The sequence below is a fragment of the Grus americana genome, chromosome 10, assembly GCF_028858705.1.
Source record: "Grus americana isolate bGruAme1 chromosome 10, bGruAme1.mat, whole genome shotgun sequence".
NCBI lineage: Eukaryota > Metazoa > Chordata > Aves > Gruiformes > Gruidae > Grus > Grus americana.
Window position 1 is genome coordinate 12,312,350 of NC_072861.1, and position 18,700 is coordinate 12,331,049.

General features: G+C 40.3%; 1 protein-coding gene across 2 annotated transcripts; it reads left to right on the forward strand.

The window, feature by feature from the left end:
• Window positions 1-7,337: 7,337 nt before the first annotated feature.
• DUT (deoxyuridine triphosphatase) lies at window positions 7,338-17,459 on the forward strand. Of its 2 annotated transcripts, none has more exons than XM_054837511.1 (7): window positions 7,338-7,589; window positions 8,153-8,315; window positions 9,815-9,906; window positions 11,039-11,083; window positions 15,295-15,369; window positions 16,341-16,411; window positions 16,877-17,459. In XM_054837511.1, the coding sequence occupies exons 2-7, from the start codon at window positions 8,155-8,157 to the stop codon at window positions 16,931-16,933; spliced, it is 501 nt and encodes a 166-aa protein (XP_054693486.1). In that variant the 5' UTR covers window positions 7,338-7,589; window positions 8,153-8,154; the 3' UTR covers window positions 16,934-17,459. The 2 variants fall into 2 exon arrangements, with proteins under 2 accessions (XP_054693486.1, XP_054693485.1); XM_054837510.1 differs by lacking the exon at window positions 7,338-7,589 and adding an exon at window positions 7,651-7,759.
• The last annotated feature ends 1,241 nt before the right edge of the window (window positions 17,460-18,700 follow it).

Genomic DNA, 18,700 nt, shown 5'->3' on the forward strand with positions numbered 1-18,700 from the left:
TTCAACTGATTTTATAAGGTATTGAAAATGCTTTTGATATTTATCCTAGAGAGCCAAAATTAACCACTACAATCAAAAAAGCATTAAATCTATAAATAAATACTTCTTTCAAATTGCACTGTCATAGTTGCTAATAGACACCCAGGAAGATTACAATCAAATGCACCAACTTGGGAGAGAGAAAAAAACATGTATGGTATCCATCAGGTCAAAGCCATAAACTGATATAATGCAAGTAGAATACCTGTGATGCTGTTTAATTATAATAATACCAAATTAAGACAATTAAGACCTATGCCTACAGCAGATGCTTTTACCTAAATTGTTCTGCTAATTTATATTAATTCAAACGCTTCTAATTAACTGTCAAACAAAAAAGTTGCATATATAAAAATATGGACTCTATATGACAAGACTTGATAATGAATTTTCAAGCTCTGACATGGAATGAAATGTATGATTGCAATAATTAAATGTGGTAAGTAAATTTCACAAAGAAATTAGTTAAATACTAAATATTCTGACAATTTTTACTATAAATGTTAGGGCTAATACAATCTGACATTATACTTTGGGATAATATGTACAGTGATTTATGTGATTAGAAAACAACAAAAACTCCATTAGCTGAGTTGAAAGCCTTATTTTTTGATTTATATAAAATATTTCTCTTATTTTTAGACTTTCTAAATAATATTAATTATACTTTAACTTAAAATAAAGGAAATCCATTAAGTTGTGTAATTTTTCTATTTTCTATTCTGCAACATTATAGTACTTTATAATTGCAGCTGTCAATAAAAGCAGCCTCTCTTTTTAACAGGGAAAGCTATATCCTATGTGTAAGCATTATCTAATTTAAAGACCATTAAAGAACGCAGCTAATTTAATTACTGTAGTTCTGCAACTCCTTTGCAGAGATCAACTGAAATGTAAGGCCTAGAAAAGCCATGGGACCCTGAATTTCACTAAATGTTTATTTTAAGGCCAGCCTCAGCTTCCATCTTTGTTTGAATTATTAGAATTTAACTTGCAGAGGATCTACCACTCCATCTCCAAAAATTACAAATATTTGATATTCATATTTTTCCAAGTTCCAACAGCAGCAATTCAGCAGAACATGGTAATGTAGCCCAATAATCCATGTTTTATTTTCTCCATCTATTAAAGGCAGGATATGAAATACTGATATTTTCTCATAATGTTCTTCCTTCGCTCCTTCTTACACATTTATAACTAGGTTGAAGGATCATTTTGCAGTTTAACTGCATGACACAGATATTCGAGTTTCCTAGCTGTACCAGGCTTCCTGCTAGGCTCTGAGCAAACCAAAACTCACATTCTGCACCTGCAAAACAGGGAGATTATTCTCATCCTTCACAATGATGTTAGCAATGATACAGGAGTTTGTTACACACTGTCAGGTCCTTCCACTTTTGTAGAATTGCAATGGCCACCATCCTTTCCACCTCACTTCAGACACCAAACAGGTGTAATCTGACTGTGGTACCCAGAGAGTCAATACAAAGAAAACGAGCTTTTAGGGAGGCTCCACTTAGGCCTTCTGTGTGTTTCTTATCACAATGTACGGAAGGACCTGGGGGAATTACACACCTGCATTAAGCCCTTCCATTCTGTACATGAGTGGGGATTGTTTCCTAAATATTCCCAAGTACTGTAATTCTCAATCGACAGGGAACATCAACCCAAACCAATTTGGAGGACCTAAGCAGATCCAAAAAGAGAAGGAGCATAATATGAACCAGCAATGGCCCTTTCAATACTATTCACACTTCTCTCTCACAAATGCATCGCCGTGGGCATTGCAACAATAAATCCTAAGAGGTACGTTTCTAAATGAACAGCTATCAAAAACAACTAAGTACTAACATACACATCTCTCCAAAACTCCTTGCTTAGACTACAGTGATTAATTAGAAGATGTATCCACACAATGTTACGGGATTTATAACACAGCACAAACTCTAGGTGCAACAGTGCTTAACTACCTGAAAATGTTATTTCCACAAATTCACAAGTAATTTCAACACAGCAGTTTCCTAGAAGCTTCTATTTCTTGTTCCTCATCATGATTTCTGAAGTTAGAGAGCATACTAATTATGGACTACCTTAAATTACAACTTCAATTGCAAAATTTTGTTAGTCCACCTACCTTCTTTCCCCCTCTAACAGACACTTCCTCTTTTATATAAATCATAGAATCATAGAATAGTTTGGGTTGGAAGGGACCTCAAAGATCATCTAGTTCCAACCCCCCTGCTGCGGGCAGGGACACCCTCCACTAGACCAGGTTGCCCAAAGCCTCATCCAGCCTGGTCTTAAACACTTCCAGGGACGGGGCCTCCACAACCGCTCTGGGCAACCTGTTCCAGTGCCTCACCACCCTCACAGTAAAGAATTTCTTTCTAACATCTAATCTAAATCGACCCTCCTTCAGCTTAAACCCATTACCCCTTGTCCTGTCACTACACTCCCTGATAAACAGTCCCTCACCAGCTTTCCTGTAGGCCCCCTTCAGGTACTGGTAAGCCGCAATTAGATCTCCCTGGAGCCGCCTTTTCTCCAGGCTGAACAATCCCAACTCTCTCAGCCTGTCCTCATAGGAGAGGTGCTCCAGCCCTCCGATCAGCTTCGTGGCCCTCCTCTGGACTCTCTCCAACAGCTTGATGTGTCTCCTGTACTGGGGCCCCCAGAGCTGGATGCAGTACTCCACAGGGGGTCTCACAAGAGCGGAGTAGAGGGGCAGGATCACCTCCCTCGACCTGCTGGTCACATACTTCTTTTGATGCAGCCCAGGACACGGTTGGCTTTCTGGGCTGCAAGCGCACACTGCCGGCTCATGTTGAGCTTCTCATCAATCAATACCCCCGAGTCCTTCTCCTCAGGGCTGCTTTCAATCCATTCCCCGCCCAGCCTGTAGTCGTGCTTGGGATGGCCCCAACCCACATGCAGGACCTTGCACTTGGCCTTGTTGAACTTCATGCGGTTCGCACGGGCCCACCTCTCCAGCCTGTCAAGGTCCCTCTGGATGGCATCCCTTCCCTCCAGCATGTTGACCACACCACACAGCTTGGTGTCGTCGGCAAACTTGCTGAGGGTGCACTCGATCCCACTGTCCATGTCGCTGACAAAGATGTTGAACAGTGCCGGTCCCAGTACCAACCCCTGAGGGATGCCACACATCACCATTCTCCACTTGGACATGGAGCCGTTGATCACAACTCTTTGAGTGCGACCATCCAGCCAATTCCTTATCCACCAAGTGGTCCATCCATCAAATCCATGTCTCTCCAATTTAGAGACAAGGATGTCGTGTGGGACAGTGTCAAATGCCTTGCACAAGTGCAGGTAGATGACATCAGTTGCCCTTCCCTTATCCACCAACGCTGTAACCCCATCATAGAAGGCCACCAAGTTTGTCAGGCGTGATTTGCCCTTAGTGAAGCCGTGTTGGCTGTCACCATGCATCGCTCCTGAGCTTGGAGGAGGTGACCCTTGAATATTAGCCAGCTGTCCTGGGCCCCTCTTCCTTCCAGGGCTTTGTCCCATGGTATTCTACCAAGCAGATCTCTGAAGAGCCCAAAGTCTGCTCTCCTGAAGTCCAGGGTAGTGAGCTTGCTGTGCGCCCTCCTCGCTGCCCTGAGGATCCTGAATTCCACCATTTTGTGGTCACTGCAGCTAAGGCTGCCCTTGAGCTTGATGTCCCCTACCAGGCCCTCCTTATTGGTGAGAATAAGGTCCAGCATGGCACCTCTCCTCGTGGGCTCCTCTGTCACTTGGAGGAGAAAGTTGTCATCAACACATTCCAGGAACTTCCTGGATTGCTTGCGCTCAGCTGCATTGTCCCTCCAGCAGATGTCAGGGTGGTTGAAGTCCCCCATAAGGACCAGGGCTTGTGAGTGTGAGGCTGCTCCTATCTGCCTATAGAGGGCTCCATCTGCTCGGTCCCCTTGGTCAGGTGGCCTGTAGCAGACCCCCGCTATGATGTCCCCTGCCCCAGCCCTCCCTTTAATCCTGACCCATAGGCTCTCGGTCGCCTCCTCATCTATCCCCAGGTGGAGCTCCATGCACTCCAACTGGTCATTGACATAGAGGATGACGCCGCCTCCTCACCTGCCCTGCCCATCCTTCCTAAAGAGCCTGCACCCTTCCATCCCAACACTCCAGTCATAGGAGCTGTCCCACCACATCTCTGTAATGCCAATAAGGTCATAGCCTTTCAGGCACACACACGCCTGCAGCTCCTCTTGTTTATTCCCCATGCTCCGTGCGTTTGTGTAGAGGCATTTCAGTTGTGCCCCCGATGAGGCTGACTTATTGGCTGGGGTGGCTGGAGTTCATTTGATGTATCTTCCCAGTGTTACCCATTGGTTCCTGTTGCATCCGGAGCCCCCAGCTCGTCTCCTCTAGGCTTCGATGTTTTATGCATAAAACAACTGCTGAATTTTAATCACCATGTTAGTAACTGAATTCTAATTACAAGTTTGACATCTCTAGAAAAAATATGGTTCTAAAGCTGTCTAGCACATTTTGAGCTTATATCACCCTACCTACTCTGCAGGTTTATATAATCTAGGATTGATTTGATCAGCCATGACAAAAGCAAGCATAGATAAGGTGACCAGAGACATTAAAGTGTGAAAATACTGTTGCTATGAAGCAAGAACAAAGAATACTTTGAGTCTTCTTCAAAAGTCTAGGCATCCCGCACAGCTAAGCCTGTGCCTAAGGGTCTGTTAAAATGATCCACTACCGCTCCTCTCATCAGTGAATCTTATCTTTCCCTCCTAATGTTAGTGGAGCTCCAACAGGTATCACAGAAGGCATTTCAGCATAGTTCAGAGAATGCATTTTCCTTAAATCTTTTTACAACCACTGGCAAGTTGCCCATCTTGATGACATACCCCTAGGCCGTAGTGCTTAGGAATGGTAATAGGTGTCCCTACCTAGGGCTCCAGAAGAGCATTCTTCCAACCTGCCTTTCACTAGATTTTCAGTCCCCAACAGAGATTGGGGGGGTTGTTTGTTTGTTAATTTTACTTTTAAATCAGCAATCCAATAGTGCAAGTAGAAAAGCTACCTAACCAAAAAGGCATCACATTCTGAAGATAAACAGCTGCAAGCACTCAAGCCACGTTGTGCAAAAAGCATGCTGCTACCGTACTTCACACCCAAAGGAGTTCTCCACTTAATTATCATAATTACAAAGTACAAAGCTCCAGCCACTTGCATAGTAAATTTCACCAGTCTTAAACCTCTGCAATTTTCATTACATCTTTGAAAAGTCCTACCAAAAGCCTTCCTGTCTAGGCAAAATATGACAAACTGCCCTTCATTCTCAGAAACCCTGGACATTCCTCATCTTTTCCCTCAATTTCTATCAATCCACGTGGTATTTCAAGATCTTGTTTAAGGCAAAAGCAGTTTCAGCAACTGATTAGTAGTTTACAAGTAACAGACAGGGCAACAGGTAACATGAATTAGCACTTTAGTTGTAGATATGGGGCAAACAGCTATAGTGTTTTAGCTTTCACTGACTCATTTAACTCCCTATACCTGCTTGTCACCTCTCCTCTGGCATAGGAAAAATGGAACATGTAGCTGTGCCAGTGCAACAACAAATATGGCAAATTTTAGCTCACATTCTCCACAAATAACAAAAGCAATAAGCCACAGTCATGCCATTGCTGGAATTTCATCAGAGGAAATTCAGTTTCAAACAAAATAAAGCACTAAGGCTGTTCTGGAACAGAGTAAAAAGCAATGGCAAAATTCCACAGCTCTCCACACTGTACAGCAAAACACACGATCAAAAATAGAGCTTAATTATAAACAAACACCCTCACAGCAGCCTTTTAAATTACAAACCTTAATCACTATGAGAGAGACAGCTGTTCTAAGTGAGGCTGGGGTGGGGAATCTCTCTTTTAAAGCCACGATTTTCTTCTAATAAAAATGCTCATTCTAACACCAAAACTTCAGTGGGGAGAATGTTACAGATTATTATCCCTGAAAGAAGCTGTTTGTTCCTTCTCGTGTACAACAAAGCAGTTTCCACTCCTACTCTCAATCTAGGTAAAAGGCAGATAATTTCAGTTTATCTCACTATTTTTTTTTCAAAGTCAGGAGGAAATGCCCAATGGAAAGCAGCACTAATCAGCAATCAAGAATGCAGGAATGTTGACCAAGTGACTTTCTACAGAGCAAACAGCATGTTCCCAAGACCAGGGCAAACTTGCCCAGACTTTAAGCATAGCGGGTTTTTTCCATGTAAAGATCTAGAGAAAAAAAAGTTTCACTCAGCTGAGACCTTTCTCCCTGATAATATGTTTGGATGAGTGCTCCTATCTATTATTCATGAACTTTCAAGCTACCTTACAGGTAGTGTAGAACCCAGGCTGTCTCACGGAGCCAGGCCATTCAGAAAATTAGTCCTTTTCTACACTATAATGCAGGATGCAGTTGCAACCTCTATAAAGTTCTGCTTGTATAAATAACCATTTATAATTAGATATTCATTTGATGCAATGGAAATTCTTATAAACTTCAATTTGTGGATGGTTTATATCAGAAGTCATGAAATAGTCTAAGTAGCTTTTTCACATAGGTCTATGATACATACACATTCTCATTCAAACAGTGCATACTATTAAGACTGAAAGTGCTGAACAGCAACAAAAGAAACCCCAAATTGGGACATTCTTCAAAATATTTTCCACAAGTGGACTGCAAAGTGTAGCAATGGTTTCACTGCCATCTGGCTGCATTTGAGAAATGTAACAGCAAGGACACAATCACATACGCTTTGATCTTTAAAAAAAGAAAAGTCACAAAGAATGGTTGTTTGACAACATTTAGACTAGCAAACAGAACTCCAACAGTCTGCAGCTATTTTATACAGTGAAAAAAACATTCATCGGAGTGGTCAAGCACAAGTTTTACAACCATGAATCCAATGGGTACCCTTGTCGGCCCACAGCACAGAAAACTGTGGGGGGATTGAGGGACGTCTTTCATTGACAGGACAGCGAAAGAGGGCAGCGCATATCAAAATCAAAGATGGTGAAATCATGGAAGTGTTCTGCTCTGACTGAGCCAGAAGAACAAGGCAGGCGGAGCATTGATAGGTTTGCCTATCTACAGCCTCGACAAGGAGGGGAAGCAGTTGTTTTCCTTTCATAAGGCAAATGCTTCCATCATTGCATGACAATTTCTGAACGAGGACACCTGTTATTTGCAGAAGGAAGCAAGGCACGACTGCTGTGCGACTCGGACACGGGGCGGGGGGGGGAGCGCGGCCTCCCTGAGGGAGCTGTAATAGCCGAAGCCTGGGCACGACCGGACGCCTCCGCGCTCCTGCCCCAGCTCCCCTCGCAGCACGGCGACAGGGCCCACGCGCGGCCCTGGCTCCGCCTGCCGCCGGCCGTGCAGCAGCAATCGCGTCCCCCGGCAACGCTGCGCGCCCAGCGGGGTCCGCCCGCCGCTCCTCGGCACCGCCACTGTCGTGTCCCGCGGAGGCGCCCGGCGCTGGGCCGCTGGCGGAGGGGCTGCGCCGCGCCGCGTGGCAGGTAGACCCCGGGTAGGGGGAGAAGGGGGCGCCGGTGCCCTCCGCCTGCGCCCCACGAGCCTCTTCCCGCCGGACAGCGGCGGGGAGCGCCGGGCGGCCTGACGGCAGCACGCTCCCCACACGGCGGCGTCGTGATGCTGGGCCGGCGGCTCCTGCACCCTCGCGGGCGCAGTAAGAGGGTGGCCGGGGAGTTGGGGGAAGCATACAATGCCCAGCCGCACTGCGGAACTGCTCTGCCGCGGGCCCTACCCCTCGGGGGGCGCCCAGCTGCGACCAGGAGGGGCTACGGGGCATCGCGACCAGCGAGTCCCACCCGACACCGTGGGGCGGGAACCAGCCCCGCAAGGGGCCCCTCAGTGAGGGCTCGGGGAATTGGGTACTGAGGAGGAGCCGGGCGAGGCCATTCTCACCGGCGAGGGGTGGCGAGGGTGCACGGCGCAGAAAGCGTCTGGGGATGAAGCAATTTCCCCCTCTGTTTCCGCCTTCAGTGGGTCGTGCCGGTTTTCGCGGGCTTTTCCCTTTTCCCCTCACACGGGTCTCTCTCGCCTTCCCGTCCTCACTCAGCGATGCCCTTCTCCGAGGCCGTCCTGCAGCCATCCCCCAGCAAGAGGCAGAAGGGCTCGGTGCCCGGGGAGCCCACCGCACGGCTCCGCTTCACTAAGCTGTCCGAGAACGCCTCTGCCCCCTCCAGGGGCTCTGCTCGGGCAGCGGGCTACGATCTATACAGGTGAGGGTACCCCACCCATGCCACGCCCCGGTCCCGACCGGCCCAGCCCGGCCCGTTTCCTCTCAGGGAGAGGAGCTGCCGCTCCGCTCAGCGAGCCCCTTGGCTCGGGACTCCAGCGGCAGAGAGGGCCCTCACGAGGTAGGACCTCTTTCTGACCAGAGCCCCCCAGAGAGGCTTGCCAGCCCTGCAGAAGAGGAGGCCAGAGCTGGCCTGTTCGTTAGCTGCCTTGTGCTTCCATTCCTCTCCCTTCATTTCCAGAGATTTGTGGTCCAGTTGTGCGATGCAGCCGTTGGCCAAAAGTCAGGCTTGACACATCAGCCTGAGCGGCTGATGGTGCCAGCATTGACTAGGTGCCTTCCCATTGAAACGAAAAAATGGTAGTGTGCGGGCCCTCCCTGCCAGCGCTTGGGCTTTTCTTCTTTCCTCTTGGCTGTTGGGTGCTGCCTGCCAAAAGGAAGTTGTGGCAGCTTGATAATGCTCCTAGCTGGAAACCACGTGGGTTGCTGTATAGACTTAAGTTTTGGTTTGCTTAAACTGATAATAACCATTGTTCAAAGATTTTCACTATATTTGGGAGTATCTGCAGCTAGGCTTGTGGTTGCTTGCGTAGTGCTTCTGTGATCAAATACAATCACTAGTTATGTGTGAGCTCCACTCTGACCTCCTCTAGCTTCCCTTTTTTAGTGTTACTTAGAATAATCAGCCTTTTTCTTCCTTTGCCTGTCTGACTTCCTGAAACTTTGCTTCACTACACTTGACACTTTTCCTTTGTGTTTCTTTTGTCTTACCAAGTTTGGTTTTGTTCCAGTGGTGCACTGTACACCTGGAAAAAGTGTTTCATAAAAAACATTTCAGTGCTTCCCAGTGTTCAAAAATCAGTTCTTCACCAAGGCCAAGATACACTTGGCTTTAAAAAGTAGAACAGAACAGGATCACTTATGGTATTGTCACCACTGCCTTTCATTAAGCGTCCAGTTGGGTAGCTTCAGAAAGTTCTTAAAAATCTGTCTCATTTATAGTTCCCAACAGAATCATGTGAATCCTGAACTTCTGACCTGCTCAGAAAAGAACCATTGTTGCCTACATTTTAATTTAATGTATTATTATTATTGAATACAAGTAGTTCATCTGCTGTAGAATGCTTAATCAGAAGTGTGCTATTCCTAAAGTTTCTGGTTTTGCACAAAAATTGCACAACCCCATTCACGTAATGGTTATTTAAACTTGTATTTTTTGTCTATCTTACCAGTTTAAAAAACATTTAAAACTAGCAATCTTAAGACTATGCTGTTCAAACAACACTACTGAAATCTTAAGCTAGCACCATCAAAGTGGGAATATCTTGTGGTTTAGGATCTGCATTAGATTTTGCAAATCTGTAAATATTTCTTGTGTAAATTCCCACCAAGAATAATTCTGGGTAATCTTGTACCTTAAGTTACAGAGAAGAAAATGTTCAAAATATTCTATATAAACTAGTGTTTCTTTCTTCAATGTAGTGCCTATGACTGTGTGATACCACCCATGGAAAAGGCTGTAGTAAAAACAGACATTCAAATTGCACTTCCTTCTGGATGCTATGGCCGAGTAGGTAAGTAAACAGGCTATAAAAAGGCGGCAGAGTCATTGTAGAACAGGTTTGACACCATCTTCACATCTAGATTCTGCTTAAAGCTGTCAGAATTAGTCTACACACAAAAAAACCCCCCTGGTGTCACATGGCTGAGTGATTTATTAAGCCGTGTAATAGATGTTTCTTGTCAAATACATTTGAGGTTTCGTGTACATCAAACGGCGAAGATGATTAGCAAAAAATTTTCATAATCTACATGCAACTTTATAGGCCATGCAATAGTTCATTATTTCTCTGCAGTTTCAGAATTTGAATCACAAAGACCAATAGGTAATGGACACACAGAAAATACACCCCTGGATGTTTAAAAATTAACCCTGAAGTAAGCATACTAGTATAGTAGAATTTGACTACTTTTTGTGACAGAATACTTGCAAGAACCTGTGCAAGATACTTTGTTATGTTCTGCGCATTCTTTTTCTGAATTATGTATATTCTTAAAGTAAAAAAAGCAATAGCTTCTCCAGTGGAAGCACATGATCGGAGTTTGCTGTGTCCTTTCATCTAAAAGGAGAATGCAAGTGCATTTCTTTTATCGCAGGCAAAGAAAATTTTGAAGAGAGTAACATTTTAGCACCTCAAAGTAGGCTAAAGTAAGTAAAAAAAAAAAAACCCCAACAAACAATCAAACCCAACCCTGCACATCATTTAGTTTATTATCTGTGTATAATATTTCTTAGTAAATTGCTTGCCAACTGTTGTTTTCCATTGTAACTGGAATGGATTGACCTAATAGTCTTTTGAGATTATTCCAAACCAGTGGTAGCCACCAAAAATAAACCAAGATTAGATTGTCGTCTGCTCCAGCCACCTTCCTTGGAGAAACCTACTCTGCAATTGGTGATCTAAACAAGGATATGCTTATATCACTTAAAGATTGCAATTGTATTGTAGCCTGTGGCAGCTGTTATTTTGTTTAATATATACATTAACACTTACAGTAGTTCCTGTAAAGTCATGTTTATTTTAGAAAGACTGTGGAAACAGTTCTTGCTGCCATGGCTCTGTGCAAACACACTAACGTATAAATATTGTATAAGAGTTTTAAAATAAATAAATTTTACTTACAAAAAAACTTCTTGTTTTCTAGCACCACGTTCTGGTTTAGCTGCGAAACACTTCATAGATGTTGGTGGTAAGATTTTTGATCTTTTTACTGAGACTTTGTAAATCTTGATTGCAGAAATGCCTTAATTTCACATTGTAGTATGTGCAAATTAATAATGCTAGCTTCATTGGTAGTCTGGCAAAAGGAGGTAACTGGGAAATACCTTGGAGAACCAGTGAATCATAATTATTCTAAAACCTGCTGAATTATAAAAATATTACTGATATTTTAAAATAATAATCGTGTCGTACTTTTGTAGGCAATGCCTGGCATAGAAGTTATTTTTTGCTTTAGGCTTTTAAGATTATGTTTTACGTTCTGCTTTCTCCGTTTTGACTAAACATCTGTGTGTGATTCTTTTCATTCGAGTGTAAGATCAGAATGAATTAAATCAGTAATATACAGATACTCTTTCATGCAGAGACTGTATAGTAATGATATTCAAAAGGAATGATAGAAAGCACTGGAATGTGCCATTACTGTGGGTAGTTCTTTGCTTACAGAAGATTGCTTATTAGGATGAAAAGAGCTTTAGTTTACTCTTAGTGATGAAGATGTAACAAATTATGTAAAGCAAATGAAATTTAAACTCATAACTATACATTGACTTAAAAATTGAAGTCAATTAATTCAGTTTGAAACAGAAATAAAACTAAAATCCCACTTTCTACAAGTCTTTACAGGTGTTTTTGTTGTTGTTCAGTACTACCAACAGATTTGTTTTGAACAGCAGGATTTTTTTTAAAGTATTTTGAGCTTTTCTTTAATCTTGATTAGAAATTCGCAGATACCTCTCCAAAAACAATTATTATAAGCATATCTAGAATCAAAAGCCTTCACGAAAGCCTCACTGTCCATATCTCTATAACTGCAACATGAAGTAAATGTTGTTGAAAGTTCAATTCAAGTTTTGCCATGGGGCTGATGAGAGTACAGGCAGATTCCCTAAGTATTGTATTCTAAAATGGCATCTACATTGCACAGAAGTTCTCACCACTAAGATTACTGTGGAGTTACTCTGAGCACAGCTGTAACCACAGCAGTTTAACTAGCACTAAATACGTATTACATTGTTCTAATCTGGATGCTTTCCCAACAAGTGACATGCCAGAGTTCTGACAGAGTAAGACAGAATGTCAGACTGCCAATTCCAATGCATGATTTTTCCAGAAATTACTTAGATGATTTCCACTCAATACATGTAATTTAGAAAAGGGCCTTAGTGCTCTGCAATGTGTATAATTATTGCAACTTGCTGTTCTGGAATAATAGAATGCCACAATCTGTAGAACCATTACAAGGTGTTTATAGTTAAGCTTAGAAAATCACAGTGGTTTAGAGAGAGGGTTTTTTTCCCCCCCTCTAGTGAATAATACGAGTGATTAAAATTTTAAAGTGTTGCTGACTTCAGTTCAGCCACAGAAATACTCATCAGTCTTTTCCAACTTTAGTTACCAGACAGTTTTCAAATCCTAGAGAGCCAGTCTCAAGCAGTAGTAAAATAGGTGGTCAAAAGACTTTGGTATCTGTTCATAGAAGTATCTGTTTAGATGACAGCTTTTTCAACAAATACTTGTAAAATAAATTTTAGTGTCTATACATAAAGCTGGGATTGTGCTAATGCCATTGTTTAAAGGTCGGGGAAGCCATCTGACTAGATTCATTGTAAATCAGTATAGAGCCATTATAACGCTCCTTTACAGGGAAGGAAAAAAAAAAAGGTTTGGGGTATAAAAAGGGGCAGAAGTACTAAGTACTAATGTGCCATTAAAGTCCAGTTAATCCAATACAAGCTAAGCTTTAGATACGTTTTTTTTTTCTCTCCCAGAAAATAGCAGCAATGCCTGGTAGATCAAAAAGCTTCATTAGCGGTTAAGCACTAACCAATAGATCAAGTACAATTTTCGTCATTACGTAGAAATAAACTTGCTTTCTGTCAGGTATATGAAGGCAGAAAATTTAATTTAGAATGACTTTAAGTAGCACTAGTTGTTCTGTTCTATATATTTTCTTCAGATAATTCCAGCAAAAATGTGACATGCAAGAGTTTCTTGCGCCTATAAATCTAACCATACTACTTTAATTGGTACATTTTATACATATGAAAACATAATCTCCATTTAAATAGTATTAGTAATCTGTAGTAATCAGTTTTGAGTATTGTGTTATATCAGAGCAGAATACTGTATTATAACAGAAATAAAACTGGCCCTCATTGTGTTAAATTAGCAAATTCCATTATCAATTTCTAATGCATAGCAATATCTAACCCAGCATATGGTCTAGAAAAATGTCTTAGCTGTACAGAAACACTTGAGAATGGTTTGTCAAATTAAGCATTTATCCAAAGAGCTAACGATCTTTTTATATGCATTTATGAGCATATGTACATAATTTTATATGCCAAAAATGAATTCTGGCTTTCAGCTCTCCAGCTGATTTACTCACATGAACAAATACACCAAATTAAGGGGCAACTGACTTGAGAATTTGAGTGATGCTTACAATTATTTCTGCTGCCATTACAACTTTGTTGAATCTCTCTTTGTAATGCATGTGTGTAGCGTGGACTCAGCGTCCGCTGTTGTATAAAACAAAGCAAATTATTTGCATAGCACTCTTTAGCTAATGTTTTGTGTTGCCCCTGGTTTAGCAATTATGTAAGGGCTCTGGATTATCTGATATTTTAAAAAGGAGGAAGAAATAGTACTTTGCTAGGAGGCGGCAAAACGTTCATGTTTTGGTTTATAGTTCAGCCTTTTTTGCTTATACACTTCACACTTGTGCATAGGATTTGATTTTTAATATTTTAAGTATTGGATTGCAACATTGAACCGTGGTAGAAATTGTGCAAGCAAGCTCTGTGATCACCAATATAAGTGATGTACTGTAATTCTCAATTTAACTGATGTGTAGTTGACTTTCTGAAAGCTGGTCTAACCTAAACTAAATAAACAGTACAGAACCTATGCATGTAGCTTTGGTACATCAAGCTACCTGAATCAACTGAACTGAATGCTACATTCAAGAAGTTTTTAAGAATTTTTTTGATTGTGGAAAATGTTCATGCACAGCAACCCCTATGTTTTGTTCACTGTTACTTTTGACAGTGCTGTAATTTGGGTCTCTTTAAGCAATTGCATGCAGTTAAATACCAGTGAGTTACTTTGTGAACTGCATAGTTTTCTGAATTTTCAGAACTCAGGGGATACTCCCAGTGTTACTAGTACCTTAATTAGGAAGCTGTTCAGAAATGTGATTGGATTAACCTGTAACATTACAAAGGAAGGGCAGCTGTATACTTTTCTTCACACTAGAACTAGTGCAGAAATTGTGCAGTAACTATGGACCATATGTACTGCAATGTTTTCACACAGCTGAAGAAACTGAGATAAAACCCCTCAGTTTTCTGTTCTCTAAGTGTGTATGTAGTGGTTCAACATCAAAACTTCAAGGTATAGTCATACTATGATTTCCTCTGGTGTTTATAATCTCTAAAGGTAGTACCTTTATGTATGAGTCTGGGAATGACTTGGAATGACATGTAATTTTAGTATTTGAATTATTTGTGCAAGCAGGTTTCAAAATACATACTTTGGTTCACAAGGAAGCCAAAACTCCAGTTTTTCTGTTGGAAATATGCTTCCTGTATCAGTGAGAAAAACCCCAAATAAGCAGAATATCTATCAATACACATTAAAATAATCATAATGTCCTGAACTATGTAGTTAATAGAATTATATAAAAATATAACAGGAAGCTTGTTTTACAGTATTTACACTTGAATGTAGTTGAATGACAATCAATTCCTTAAAGCTTTAGTTCTGTTACCCTGCCTGAGATCTGTGTAAATCTATAGCTCTCAAATAAAATGTTAGAGTTAAGAACAGATTTCTGCCTGACACTCAAAGAGCTGAAGTTAACAGAACAAATGGAGCCTGAATTTGGTACAGCTGTCGTGATTTCAGATAGGGTATTGCAACTAAAATTAGTAGTACAGTGATGAAACATTTCTTGATACGTGATGGTGTTTTTCAGTTCTTTTTGCAAGATTGATTAGCATTTTCAGATATTTCAGTATTTTCATATATATTGTTTAATTGTGCATGAGTAGTATAAAGGATGTCAATATGAGATACTGCAATCATCTACTAATCTAAATCTTATCTAATCTACTTATCTAATATACCGACAACATTTATTAACTGAATATCCTTCTTAATTCTTCCTTATGACAGCTGGTGTTATTGATGAGGATTACAGGGGAAATGTTGGTGTGGTACTCTTCAACTTTGGCAAGGAGAATTTTGAAGGTAAGTGTTCAGCTTGACAGAGTCTGTTTTCAGCCATCTGACTGGAAATGAGAAATTAATTTTTCTTTAAAAGTCTATGAAGAGTTAGAATTAGCTGAGAACATTTTTCTTCTTACAATTAACAAAAACATGGAAACTTAAAAATATCGTGTCAAGGAAACACGAAAAGATTCCACTCCTAGCAGATTAGGCAGCATGCAAGAAAAACCAAAACCCACCCCCCGAAAAAACCCCAAACCACACCACCAGGAAACTAAAATAAACAAAAAACCCCTACTTAGCTAAGCTTTAGATTCACAAGCTGTACTGAAGCGCAACTTTGTATTAAGTTTCTTACTTGCTCTGCAAAATAAAAAAAAAAAAAAAAGATTTAGCTGAGTAGTATTTGAGATAAAAACTTCTTCAGGATCCGGGGAAACATGAGTAATAAAGGTATGATTTTTCCCTTAATCATGCTGTCTCCCTGCAAACAGTTTTAAGCCTCAGGGTTCAGTTACAATATTGTCAACGTTTTTGTGGCTTTTTCTGCAACTTCACAGTTTCTTACAGAAGCTCTGTGAACCAGATTGAGTACTAATCAGAAATTTTGTTTTCCTTTTATCAGTTTGGGTTTTTCCCCCTCCCCCCAGAGAAATCAGTTCCTGTGTTCACAAAAGGAGCCACATTATACATACAGCTGTCTCCATCTCTGCAGTATTTATGCATAATAACACTTAAGATGCCACAGTATGGCAGCAGGAATGAGGGGGAAATGCCTTGAGCTGGTAGTGCTGCTAAAACTTCACCTTAAAAGGACTAAGCACAAGTTTATCTTACCCTGTATTTTTCTGGGACTATTAACATCTGCTTAACTAAGCTTCAAATAAATGTTTACACGTTAGTACATTCTGATACTCTTGAAAGGGGATTGTCTAAACTTTACATTGTTCACTTTTTTTAAAGGAACTAATAATCTTTTAACTTCATCATAGTTAAAAAAGGGGATAGGATTGCCCAGCTCATCTGTGAACGCATTTATTATCCTGAGCTAGAAGAAGTTCAAGTAAGTTGCCGAAAGAAAATATTTCTGCTATTTTCAATAATTAATAGTTTAAGATATTTGTATATAAGCTGAATTTTATGGTACAGATAAATACTTCGCTTTAAAACTACTTTCAGTATTAAAACTGAAACAGTTTTATTCAGGTAGCAACAATACCTGAATAAAAATGTTGATGCTTTGCATGCATTTACATGGATTTTTTTTTTTTGTAGTTTTGTAGTTTTCAGAGTTAATAGGCACTTTAGAAACACTTCAATATATATTAGAAACAGTTGTCACACAATGTGGGATTTGTTTAAACTTGTATAAAAGGTATTCTAAAATGTCTCTTAAAATCTTTTGGTTTAGTTTCTCAATTATAGCTATTGTTACGAGTAAATGTACCTTCCTCTATGATATCTGTTGTATAGAAACAAAAGGCAAGTTAAGACACTAAACCAACTTACCATAATTGATGTCTTTCAGGCTCTAGATGATACAGAACGTGGTGAAGGTGGCTTTGGTTCTACTGGAAAGAACTGAAAATTATTTGAATATGCTTTCTCTTGGGTTGTTGTTGTTTGGGGTTTTTTTTTTTGTTACACTGTTTCTAAGTTATCATTTGAAGTAGAAGTGGGATTTTGGAGTACATAAAAATAAAGTTTTATTCTGACTTCTTTTTATCTGTCCTGTCTATTTTTACAGGCAGTGAATTCTTCTGTATTAATGGGAAATGTGTGTGACCGACTTGACTGATTAGTTTATGGCTATTTTTTCTTTTTAGCTCTCAGTCCTCGGTAATAAGAATTCATTGTTTATGTGCTGATTATACTCTAATAAATTAAAAAAAATAACTTAATGATTTGATTTTATTTTACTCACCTAAACTAATATGGTTGACTGTTCCCTTGCAAGTTTGTGTTAATCTTCTGAAAACTATCATCCATGTAGCTCAGTATTTCATACTGAGACCCTATTTCATGTAGAATTGGTGATAATACAGGTATTGATATGACTTCCCAGTCTAATCGGAATAAAGCAAAGATATTAAATATTGCATCTTCTACAACCTGTCAAAATACTTTTTTCTGTTCAAAGCTAAAGTTCTGTCTTTGATCCTTAGCTGATCCTCAAACCGATTTTTTCAACTATTAAAAAAGCAGGCAAGACAGTGTTTGAGCTAAATAACAGAACTCATTTGGAAATAACTTCTGTATAGTAAACAAATGCTATGAAATATGCTGTTGAAATATTTGTTGATAAATTCATTAATAAGCTACTGTATAGAAGAAAGATTCTGATTTATTGAAGCACTGCACAAATTGGGGTTTTTTTCCAGTTCTATTTTGACAAAATAACATAGAACTCTTTTGGAATCTGTCCCAAACCTGACTGTTTCTTTAAGTGTGTGAATCTCTTAAATTACTCAAAAGCTCTCAGGTGAAAGAACATGCATACAAGAGAAGAGACAAAAAAGAAAGAATCTGGAGTATTTTCCCACTTTACAGAAAAAGAATTAGAAAAGGCTCTGTGGCTCTCAAACATAATTTTTTTACCTGCAGCTGTCTGTATTCTTTTTTTACATTTTCTTATCTGAAAGGTCACAGGTATGAAATACTGTGCTTTAAGTAGTTTTTCAGTAGTGGAAAGGTAGGCTCTTTTGTAGGCCAAGATGTTCACAGCATTCTTCTCCTTGTCTCAGATGATAATAATCCTGTTGGTATTAGTTTCATGTCCTTGTGTAGGACGAACCATTTCTAGTGAAGTAGGTGCAAAATATTGCACATTTTATACATTTTACCCCCCCTTGCCCAGTGAGCTGGAAAATAAAGTGTAATATAACAGCATTCAGATTCCTTCAACCATAGGATAGTCATTAGATTGACTTGGCAGTGCTGAAACAATAAGTACATTCATCTTTGACTAGAGTCAAAGTCTTTCCCTCCATGTGCATTATATGCTTATCAGTCTTTTTTCCCCCCCTACACCTTTATCACAACACTGTACTTATATCTGTATACCCAGACCTTCATAAGCACAGTTACTATGCAAAAGCCTATTGTAAGGAAGAAGCACATCATACCAATGAAGTTTTAAATGAATTGGAAAAGCTGACACTAAGTTTATTCCATTCTGTAACCTCCTAAAAAGAAACTTCAATTACCAAAGGCTATTTAAAGATCTTAAAATAACAATGATCCTTCTGTGTAAAGCTGTTTCCTCTTACTGGACTGTAAGTTGAGAGCAAGTTTTGCTGCTCCTCTTTTCTTCCCTGATACAAGTCCTTTTTAAAAAAAAACTACAAGATGA